At 30.4% G+C, this 12982-nt stretch overlaps 1 protein-coding gene across 1 annotated transcript in view; it reads right to left on the reverse strand.

Annotated features, from left to right (window-relative positions):
• The window catches only part of LOC105627750, a 111576-nt gene that overhangs the window by 19833 nt on the left and 78761 nt on the right, over window positions 1–12982 (reverse strand). Inside the window, exons 11-12 of the mRNA XM_012209029.1 lie at window positions 10065–10167; window positions 2578–2705 (exon numbers count right to left, since the gene is read on the reverse strand). Of these exons, the coding sequence (XP_012064419.1) occupies window positions 2578–2705; window positions 10065–10167 (231 nt within the window). The remainder of the gene's footprint in view (window positions 1–2577; window positions 2706–10064; window positions 10168–12982) is intronic.

Genomic DNA, 12982 nt, shown 5'->3' on the forward strand with positions numbered 1-12982 from the left:
GTTCGTATAATTAATAACGTTAATAATAGTCGTGTCGTACGTATACTAATTATTATAGTAAGTAGTAGTTAGTAGTATATATATAGTACACTATATATATATATATATATATATATATATATATATATATATATAGAAAACTTTTAAGAATTTATTCTTCCGATATTCCGATTCGATACAAGCATGCTTTCTTGATTATTTTGCCTTTTTTCAATTTTTCTCTTCACAAATAAAGTTCGTCTTAATTCGCATGTTTAATTTTTACCAGAATTTTACGGGAATAAAATCGCAGCTTGGACTCTTAGACATAAAATTTCATTTGTTGTTATCATGTATTTCATATATCAGCCCATGTAATATAGAGTCAAAAATAACTTCCCAAATAGAAGTTATTTTTATCATATAACATTGCTTATGGTCACAATTTTAGCAAAATCATAAAAGAGTGTAAAGAGTAGACGAGAAATAGCACTTAGGAAAACCAGGAGACTATGTATCGGCGGGACAATTGCAACATGAAAATGATTTTGAAATAAAATCTATGACACATACAAAAACGTAAGGCAATTAGACATAAGCAGTAAGCAAACACAATAGAGAAACATAATAGAGAACACATAATAGATAACACAATAGACAACATAAGGTGATTGCCATACATTCTCTATTATGATTGGCTAGTTACTTCTCGTTTATTGCATCTCTTACTGCCGTAAGTTTTTCTAATGTGTTTCTGGCTTAAAAATCTTCACCGCCATCTTCATTGCGACCACTCTTGCCGCCTTTTCGAGAATGCCTGTGGTTTTTAGAGAAAAAGATACCACCTACAAGACGAGAGGATACCACCCATGAAAGAAGATATTTGTGCTCATGTTAAAGTTTTCGGAGAAAAAGAATTCTGTGAGACATTATTTTTGTTTATGCTTGGATTTTTCCCGCCACTCTTTAATCATGAAAGAAATACCGTGGGATATATATTGAAAATATAAGAAAGACAAAAGAGAATATGCTCGAAATAGAATAAAGATAAAAAAAAGATAAGAAGAAATAGTTAAAGTGGTTATACATTTTTGATAACTTAAAAATCATTGTATGTTAATGTGATCTCATTATATCTTCATCAAAGTTGTTGCATATTATTTTATTTTAAACAATATTTAATGACAAACAAATGCGTATGCAAAATTCTGGGATCTTCTGGGAATATCTTCGTAATTAATGGTTGCGTTTAGCAGAAAAAGTAGCTTCAAGAATTTTACAACAATTGCAAAGCTGCTTTTCTATTAAACATAGCGTGAATATCAACGCAACATAAAAAAAGAGTCAGGTAATAGTTATCAAATAGTAAGTGAAACAGTGCCAATTAAATGTAATTATTTGATTAATTATATTAAAATTATATGACCAACAATATAATAATTTTATTTTTCTAAATAAGGTCTTCTTATCTTTCTAAATAATGTCTCAGTAGCTGAACGTTTAAGCGTAGGTTGTCATAAATAATTTATAATGTATTAGAAGGTTTTAATATAAATATATTTGTATTCATTTGAAAACTCAAGACTTTCTTAAGCAAAGAAAAATTATTTGAACCCACTTATAACAATTATTAATTAAAATTTAAATAAGTAATGGAATGCGTTAATATACCAGTGGCCAGTCAGCCGGTCGGACACTGAGATGTAATTATCCCAGTGTCCAACTACAATTAGAAAATTAGTATGCTAAAGGGAAATATTAATGTAAATAAATATTTAATGACAAAAGACTACAAAAGCTAATTCAAATTGATCTTTAAGATAAAAAGCATTTAAGACTGAATATTAATTTAAATAAAGTTTTCTGTCCGGTCTCAGTGACTGGACATGTACCTGTGTCTGGATTTACACAACACTTTATATATTTAAATTAATATTAGTCTGAAATACGCTTTTTAAAATATTATAATTTAATTGTAATCTTTAAATACAATTAAATTTTAATACAGTAATAAAAAAAGCATTTGAGATTAATAATAATTTTTGTGTAAGTGTCCAGATATAGGTACGTGTCCGGTCACTCTGTGGAACATTTACCTTATTTAGTAAATATTATCAAACATAATAATATAATCAACCGTTTGGTAATATTTACTAAGTATTCAGAAAAATAAAATTATTTTTGGTTATATTAACAGAACATTTGATTGGTCGTTATTTCACTCAATTTAATAGCTATTATCAGATTTTTTTCAAAAAAAAGTAACGTAAATTATTTAAGTTTGATAGAGGGAGGAATAGCTTGGGTAAAAAATGTAATCAAGGAAAGAAAATTAATTATAGAAAAATTAAATATGGAAATATATAGAATATTGTAGTTTTCTTTTTATTTTGTCTTTGTAGATTTGATTGTGAAGATTCGATTTTATTGTAGAAAGTTTATATATTTCCATTACTATATAAGTCGTAAGATCTTTCAAAAGTTAAAAGGCAAAAGCTAAAATAGACTGCCTTCTCATCTATTATTATAATACTGATGCAATTTAGATATATATAATGGATTTAGATATATATATATATATATATAATGGATGCGTACCTGTCATGGTTTCTATCCAAAAGCGCCGGAGTGCTGGACGCTTTGATCCGCCGTTGAGCTTTGCTGAGACCAGGAGTTCGTCGTCTCTCCCTTCCGGCGTGGCCACTCGTTCTGTAGTCATGCAAAGGCTGAAATAAAATATTAAAAATTGAAAATACAATTGTTAACATAATCAATCCGTTAAACACAAACTAACAGTAACATTACAGTATTATAAATAACATTCATTAATAAAGTAACATTCAACAAGTATTATAATTTTCTATTCAATAATACATATATATGTATTACAGAAACTATTGCACTTGTATTGCTAAGTAAGAAATTATAATATTAATATTATTGTTAATTGACTGGGAATGTAGAATAATAAAATACTATACGAATACTCGTCCAAATAATCTCCAAATAATATTGTTTCTCATTGTCAGTAAAGAATTTCTTTTATTCCATCTGCTAGTACATACCGATCTCGATATATTAAAAAAGGTCACGTTTATTTTTAGTACGCGGATATACGTAGCAACATATTATTGATGATAATTGATAACCCTCGCGAGAAAGTTGCGTTACGTATGTATATCTTTCCTACGACTGGGTACACAGGAATGCGCTTGATCATTCGTATCTTTGTATCAGTATTGAACGTACTTTAGCCAGGTTACCAAGGTCTAATATTATGTTGCTAAGCTTCGTTACTAAGTGGGTTATCAGGCAACCGATTTTATTTTAAATCGACAGTTCATCCTATCGACAATTCTTCCTCGCGTAGTTTTGCCGTGATTGACAAATTGCAAATTGCAATTGAACTGGATTTTATTTATGACTCTATTATGCAGAGACTATAAAGAATAATTACGTGGAAATACGAGCAATAATAAATTATAAAATGCGAAGTGTTTAATAATAAATTTCTCTGATGAATTAAATGGTATTTTTTTTATCGGAAGTCAAAATAATCCCTTTATTATTCGCATATTAAAACACCTGTGCGAATAATAAATGTCGCTTTCACAGTGTCTGGCTGTAAATTATCGATCTACTCGGCCGCAGCCCCCAATGTATATCACTGCACCTTATCCGCGGTAATCGACGAAAACGTTGATTTCGCGGTTTCTGCCCATCCTTTCACGCATGTCTCCGCAATTAGACGGGAAATGAAAGGGTGCAAACGGTGTCACAAAGGTTGATTATATCTTTGCAGCTGCCGCGCACGACGTTTTACTAATTAAAATTCCCGCGGCAAGAAATCTAATACGATATATGTGTATATAGATATGTATGAATATATAGATATACACATATATACCGAGGAGATAAATCCCGCTCGGTCGAACTTCTATCGCCGACATCCCTCGAATCCGTTCCTCTATAATCGTACTCGATTCAAACGGAAAATTATGGAAATTTGGATCGTGCCACTTGGCTTTTATTTCGATGGAAATTTCGTTTAACATTCTCGTGCTCCAAGAAACTTGAATATCTGTCAAATATAATCTCAATCTATGGCATTTTCATCAAATAATTTCATCAGTTATTCGCTGTTAGAGAATCTGTCAATTTAAACTGTCCTGTCTTCTCTTTTCCAATCTTCCATTTTGAATACAGCGTTTAAGGAGATTCTAAAATCATCTATGCTTTACCGATATTTTTCAAATGAGTATTTTTCTAATTGCCTTTATTAGATTAAAAAAAAATACTTTTCCAGAATTAAAGTATAAACAATAATGTAGGTAGCTTTCAACTACCTACTAAACTGTCATTATATGCCAAAAACAAAAAAAAATTGGAAGATTACATTTTATTATCAGATTTTGGCATCGACTCACAACAAAATATATGTTTTATACACCTACAAGTTTTATACTTTGTATGTATAAAATGTTAAATTGATTTTAGTTTGAACTAGGGATTACATGAATAAACAATGTTAAATTCTTAGAATTAAGCTTATATATCTAATATAAAAGATTAGCTAGATAGTGATAGGATGTCAATGACACGTAAATCGTGTGTAAGTTCTTATCGAAAATGCCTTTAGAATCCCGTTAAAATAATCGAAATATTCACTCGATTTTGTCATTATTAGATACTTTCCATTTGGTGTCAACACAAGTCAATACAAATGTCGTTCTATCTCCGATACTCTGAATGTCAAGAAAGATAGAATGATGTTTGTGTCAACTTGTATCATCAAATGGAAAGCATCCATTAGGAGCATAAATTATCAGCTACACCTGCCGCAAGAGTGTAACGTGTATAACGTGGGACTTTACGTTCCTTCTGATTATAAACGCGCAGTGGATAACGTCAGTTCGACACGATACGTCGGATGTTAACGAGCACACTGTCGTCGCTGCGAATGATGCATGTAGGTCGTCGCAAGCTGGTCGCGGTATACCACAGTCGCGTGCAACGTGATGCATCCCTATCCCTACAGCTACCGTCGAGACGTCACCGGCATTGGGGTCATTACTCACGTGTCGCCGATCGATGATCGCTTCCGTGTAGTCGATAATTATACTCGGATCGGAAATCTACGACAGCGAGCCATCGCGCGGAGTTCGCGCGTGCCGCGAATACGTACGATGTGGCAATGAATTCGATAATGTTATGAGAAAATAAATACTACTTAATTAATGTACAAATTACGCTGTTAAAAATAAAATGTTAATTTTAACTTAACGACTTAACTTATAGTGGGCTTTTTGCTTGTCTCAGAAAATTCATTATACATCTTCAAGTTAAAATTCATTTTATTTTATTTTTAACAGAGTATTTCTTAATTAATGTACAAATGATCTTTTTGTCTTTTAAAATAATTCTCTTTAGAGACAATGCACTTCTGATAACGTTCGTACAACTTGCGGAAACTCTGTGAAAAATTATCTTTGGATATCATTTTATATCTTGTTGTCATACAGTTTTATAAATAAAACACAGAAGTCATAATAATTATAAAATATCATGACATTATTTGTATAAATTCATTTTTGAGTTCATTTTTAATCAAATGATGTCATGATATTATTATGATTTAATTATAATGTTGTTCTATCTAATAGAGTTAAATTCTGATTCAAAATGTGTAATATGGCAATTCTTGAATCAATGTTGTATTATCATTATTTTGAATCACTTCATTTCCCCGATCTTGTTCCAGCAGACTTTTTTTTATTCTAAACTAAAAAGAGACTTGATTCACAAACATTTCAGACATTCAAAATCATGCAATAAAACTTAAGGCAATGTATAAAAAAGACTTTTCACAGAATTTCCATAAACTGTATGTTAAGAAACGTCAGAAACGTATTATCTCTAAAGATTACTTTGAAGAACAATAAAAGTTATATTAATTAAGTGATATTTATTTTCTCATAATATTCACTAAACTTTATTGCTGCACCACGTATTTAGATTGATTCGTCGAATGAAAATCTTCGATATTATGTCGGCTAAACGAGTCCCTACGCGATGTCGGTGTCACGAAAATAGTCTTAGGGAGAAAAATAGCCAGCGATGAATGAATCGCTAATAATATAAGTACAATATGTTAGTCCTTAGCTTCAGAAACGCGAGTAGAGTTCTTATACAAATCTTGTGATTGAGTCTCAAAGTCTATTAAGTACTTACCGAGCAATCCTCAAGTCATCATACATTGCAATGAAGAAATTACGAACTAATGAAAAATGAACATGTATGTTATACTTGTTCAAGTTGAAGATTAATAGTCGGTCAACTGAGGTTATCGACAGAATTGAAAAGATTCTCTATTTAATTATTGCGCGTGCGCGCGTGTGTGTGTGTGTGCGTGTGTGTGTGTGTGTGTGTGTGTGTGTGTGTGTGTGTGTGTGTGTGTGTGTGTGTGTGTGTGTGTGTGTGTGTGTGTGTGTGTGTGTATAAAATAAATCGACGACATGCATCGGCCTACACGTCTATCGCGTGCAGACCGGAAGATTAGCGGCGTCGCTTGAAGTTTGTTTAATTAAGCCTTGGAATGTCTCTTGACTAACACAAGAGTTCTATAATAACAAATTTATGGTTTTGCATCGATAAACAGAGCCAATTTAATTCATGATTTATTGTTGTTTAGCTATTAATTCGCTCACTTTGTGTATTTATTATAATTACGGGTAATTCATTTTTATTAATCGAATAATTTTCTTTCTGCAATGTAAGAATAAACATAAAAGAAAACCTCTTTTACGTTAATCAAAAATAATTGTTGAATTATATTCAAATAGTTAATTTTTAAGAAAATTGAAAAAATGAATTTTTATTAAAAATTAAGAAAATTTATCTATACTTCTCGAATTTTTATCAAAAAAAGATAAAATTATTATCGTATTGAAATTTTTTGTAACTTAAGATAATTTCTTCTTTTTATTTATATATTTAATCCTCCACTACTCCGAAATTTTCGATCATAATTTCTAAAAACGCTCTAGGCAGTTGAGGAAAACAGTATATATTTTTTATGGACTACATCAAAATCTAAAAAAATCTTATACACTTGTGAAAGCTTTAATAATAAGTTTTTACTGTAATAAGAACTAAAGATTATATTTTATTTATTTTTTACATATTCAAATCTGAATGAATTTTGAGAAAACATAATATTGATTGTGCTTTTTAAAAGGTATTAAGAATGCTGGAGGGTTAATAATATTTAAGAATTAAAATTTTCTCATATATATGTGTTGTAAATATTTCTAAAAAATTACTAATTGAATTTGAACATAATGTATTGTTATTTTAAAAATAATTAGAGTGATGATAATTTAATAGAGATAATGACCTAGACTGTCAACATAATATTAATGTGGGATTCTATTGTATTTCATTTTAGTCTTTTCTCTCTTAAGAAAGACATTCCAAAGTAGGAAATAATAGGAGAACTTCACACAGGGTTCTCGCCTTTCTCATACATATTAAGAGACAGAACAATTAGGCTCAGTTCTTAATCAATCTTTGTCAATCTATTATCAATACCAGCGAATCAGTAATGTTTCAGTTAACTAATCAATCCGATTGTAATAGTAAAACAGTGAATCAGCAAACAGAAAAATAGTAAATCGACAGAACAGTTCAAATATACCTTTGCGTGAAAGGTCTAAGTTTGTTAAAACTACATTTGTAATCCTTTAACACATTCCATGCTATGTGGATCAAAGGTGACTCACACTGGACTTGTAGTTCAGGTCGCTTGCTATTTTATCAATAAAAAGAAACGAAAATAATTTTATAATTTATATATTAATATTTTATAATTTTTACAAAATAATTTTGATATTATACGTGAATACATAGTTATAATATATTATGCATGATACATTTTAGATTGGAACATAAGTTTGTTGCGCTATGAATTTCAAAATTCAAATAGCTATAATTTTTTTTAAAATGAACAAAATTTATCTCTACTTTCGAAAGATCACTGTCTTTTTTATGTTTGGTCATTTTTACATATAGAAAACACGAAAGACAAACATTTTCTTCTCACTTTGTGGGTCTAACAAAAAAAAATCGTGCAAAAATGTTTGACTTTCTATTGAAATGTTTAAAGTTTTCCTTATAAAATTGTTTTAAAAAAATTTTCCTAAGATTTTCTTTCTCTCTCCCCCTCCCTCCCTCCTTCCTCCCCCACCCCCTCTCCTTCCTTCCCCCTCTTTCTGTTACTGAATTATCGCAGATTAAATAAAAACATTTTGCTTCTTGTGTGATTGCTCATAACTCCATTAAAAATTATAATACTGTAATTTAAAAAAATAGATTTTTAAAACTGAAATTTTGCTGAAAGCGCTATGAACTTTTTGTTCCGATCTAATATAAATATTAGACTTCTTTAATAATACTTTTAAGACTTTCACGGGTATTTTCTTTAGAGGTGTCAAAGGGTTTGCGAATCATCACCGTGTTGTGATCCATTGCTAACACCAACATTTCGTGAATCTTGCCATTCATTTTATCAGAGTGAGGAGCGCACTGATATATATTTTATCCTGATGAAGTAAACGGCAAGGTTCACGAAACATTGGCGTTAGCAACGGATCACGACGATAATCCGCAAACCATAAGGCTTTTTTCTTTATAATAATTTTTATAATTTTTTTAAACAAGTATGAAGTACATGTTATATTTAATAAATAATACAACAAATATAAATAAAATCATCAATGATTCCACCATGCAGCGTGATGATCAATCATTTAAAATTGACGTAGCACGTTTTAAGGAAACAGTAAAGGTAAATTTAATTTTAATTTTTTTCAGTTTGAATTAATTTTGGTCATTGTTTTTGATTGTTTTTTCTCAGAAATTGTTTAAAATAAACCGGAAATAAGTTTAAATAGCTTGCAAGTAAATTGTTGCTGTCGAAAAGTATGGAAACAGCTCCAATTTAAATAAGCTAGTTTTGCTGAGAGTGATAGTTGCAGTTTGAATAAAATAAGTTGTTGCTGTTGACAAATGTAATTACATTTCAATAATTTGAATAAATATTAATCTTCCATTAATAAATAGGTGCTCTGAAAGGATGGATGCAGCTTCTTCTAATATAGGTCATTTGAAACTGGTCTTAAAATTGTAGGTCTCATATATTTATATGTGTAATGCAGAACGAGTTGTTACGTCTCTGATAAGAAACTAAGGATATAAAACAAGAAGAATAAAATATTAAAGGAAGTAATTTCGTGTTATATTAAATATAAAAATTCAATTTTCTTTTTTATTAATTTGATTACAAAAACTTGTCCAATCCTGGCTTAAATGTATTGACTCAAAAATAGTCAGTCAAATTGTTTAGGTCGTAACACATGACTGAGAAATAAATATGCGGAGAAAATAATGTTATACCTGACAGGTCAGTTAATTTATCAATAGTTATTTACCGTCTCGTTCACCAGTAATATTGCATCGTTACAGCCAATCCGACGTAGATACTATAAAGCCATTGTTATTCATTAAAGAAAAAATAATATTACTCTTCTGGGAGGAATGGATAGAGAAGACGCAGGTTTTATGTCATACAATATGTATACATATATAGAAATATAGTAAGCCCAAGAAAGAGATGTTACGGTATATTCTTTACTTTAAAATATCATATATTTTTAGACACAAATGCAACACGCAAATCGATTGAATAAAAAAAACGCAACTCTATCTTCCCTGCTTTATATCATCATCCAAATAATTAAGTTTGATTATTGAAATGGATCGTCTATTATTCTTTTTTTCTTCAAGATTAAAGTATTGATCTCGGAAACGACTTCGTGCTCCACCATAATTAGATTACTTATTCTTTTTAAGTAATCACTTCTTCTATTATATTTTAATTATTACTTTAATAACATAATTATACTTAATAATAATTAAAAAATAATTAAATATAATAATAATTATTATATAATAATTATTAATAAGATTACATATAATTCTTGATTATGTAATTACTGCAATTCTTTGATTATATTCCTTTAACTTACAGAAACGGGGGCTGTGTGAGATGTAGCTGCTTCCTGACGGAGTCTGCTGGGACTAGGACTGGATCGCTGAGAATCTTGTCCTCGCTGCCAGGATGTTGACCTGCTGCGACAGACGAACAAGAAAATTCAATTATCTTTATTACGACAGTTTATAACAAAAAAACGATTTTTTTTTAAAATATCGATTAAAAATAGGACTTGATGTAACTTGAGAAATTCTTATCTTTTCGTTGAAGTCTTTTGAATTTATAGTCCAACACATATCGCTTTATATTCTCGTTGACGTAACTTGATATACCGAGTGATTCAAAGACTTATTCATTCGCGCGCTTATATTCGCAGTAGAATTGTATAAGTAACGTTATCTCAATTAATTCATATACAGACTTATCGTGTGTTATCGATATCGAATAGCAGTGTGTCCAATCGACGGGATGCGCCATGTCGGTGATTAATCAATAAACATAACGCGGTGCGTCGCTTGAATCTTAATTAATGGGTTTGGAGGAGCCGAGCAAATTCAACATACGTCTCAGAGTTGCAGCTCGTTATCTTAGTAGGTCGCATTCAAGTGTGATATATATGTATATAGATATAGAAGACCGGAATACAGGTTTCGCGTAATAAAATTCTGTTAAAATAATTCGTGCGCTTAGTTCAATAACGCGGAAAAACGGCTGTACGCCCCGCAATCGTGCGTACTGGTGGCAAATGCATATGCATGCCACATTCGTTTCAACAAACAGTGGATTTTTTTCTAATGTTACAACACACACCGTTTTAAAAGTACTGTTTAATAATGTGCAATGAAAAAAAAATCACAATCTTTTTCTTATTCTATTTATTTAGTATTACGTAAAATATTATATTACTTAAAATATGTGAACATATTTTCATTGAATAAAAATTGATTGCAAAATTGCTCAAACAAAATTGCTCAAACAGAAATGATATCAAATGATTTTAAGATGCTTTTAAGATACTAATATAGAAAATGATTAAATATATTTTTATTAAAAATAAATTATTATTATATTAAATTTTCTATTACATCATTATATAAAGAACAAAATTTTAATATGAATATATATATAATTTTATCTTATGCATTTAATTAAGTAAGAGAAGATATTTGATCAAAGTGAATCTTAGTACTTAGATATTTCTGTTTGAATTTATGTACGTATCTAATTCTGCAAATCGCGCGCCGCAATCACCGTTTTCGGTCTTAAAACGCAATCATGAGCAGAATCAGAGTAGTAATATGATTATATTAATTAAATTGATAAGAAATTTAATAATTTTTTATGCTAATATGCGCATCTTTATAAAATTATTAAAGTTGAGGCAATTTTTCGCAATAAATTATTTATAGATTTAAGATTTTTATTAACATCTTTTTATTAACATTCTTATAAGGATACTTATTATTAGCATAAAAAAATCATTAAATTGTCAATTTAATAAATGATATTGTTATTTTGTTTCTGCTTATGATTGTTTTTCAAGAAAAAAAAATTCGGCGCGCGATTTGCAGAATCATATATGTATATTAAATTCACACAGATCATTTAAACACTAAGATCCGTTTTGACAGAATATAGGAATCCTTTTATTTAATTAGATTTATTCGCATCGCGTGTTATACAATCAAATTTGCAAATCGATGATACTACAAGTATCACAATATGAAAAACATATATTATGAGCAGGAATAAAGCGGAAGTAATGTAATTAATAAAAATGTGGTTTTCTCTGTCGACGCGCGACAGGGAGGAGGGTCGTATAGTTCGGTCGACATTATTCGCGGCTCTCGTGATTGGACGGGGAAAACATTTTCGTAATAAATTACAGTGGAGCGCACGGCTTATCGTCCTGACGCGATAATGGGTGCAATGTTGTAAGTTATGGGGTCAAGGGTCATCAGGTACGATTTGTACCAACGTTTCGTCGATAACCCTTCTCACAAAGACGGCGATTAATCGTTCCGATTGTCGTGCCACGAGACAATAATCTCGGGTTACGTATCACACATAGCGCGCAATGACGTGGGTTCAACTTTCTACTTGAATCCGGCAATGCGTACGTACACCAAAGTGCGTGGAGCAAGCAAAGAACGTAATTTCTAATCTTTTCGATACTTATTTGCATCGCAGATATTGAGATTGTTGCTCCTATTTGTATTCCTAAACAAATTGAGAAAGCCTTTCCAATTTAACGAACGAAGCGTTTGCTCGATTTTCATAATGGATTAAAGAATTTAAGAAACCGATCCACGTGTGTGAAGAGAATTAGCCGATCGCAATAATCTCAGATCGAAGATGCATGCACTTGCGCGAGGAAAAAAGAGAGAGAGAGAGAAGCGGAAATCGCTTGGTCTCGGCAGCATTTCATTATTCGCGCGCGAATATACCTCGCAAAGTCGTCGTGCTAGAAACACGCAACGGCGACGTACCGATCGTCAAATAGTGAAAGGCGATAATAAATGCCGCGGTATGGTGAGGTGCGAGAGAACGAGTGCACTCGCATCGTTTGCAGGGAAGAAAGGAGAGGATAGAAGAGAAGAAAAGCCAATGAGAAGAAAGTATCTTCGATGACGGCCACGAATAGCTGACATAGTCAGCTGCTAGAATTAACAGTCGTATTCTTTTAAAAATACATGTACTCTTTTTAAAATCATTGGTTATTAATTAAAATTTTACGTTTGTTAAAATTATATTAATTATCAAAAAAAGTTATGGTCTAGAAATTTTATTTTATTAATTCCTTCTAATTTGATTTTATTAGAATCATGTTAAAAAATTTTTTTAATTTATAATTCATGTGCAATATAAATAATTCATATTAAATAATTCATTTTTCAAAATTTTGGCTATTTTTCCAACACATATATATATATATATATATATATATATATA

Source organism: Atta cephalotes, assembly GCF_000143395.1.
Source record: "Atta cephalotes unplaced genomic scaffold scaffold00010, whole genome shotgun sequence".
Classification (NCBI taxonomy): domain Eukaryota; kingdom Metazoa; phylum Arthropoda; class Insecta; order Hymenoptera; family Formicidae; genus Atta; species Atta cephalotes.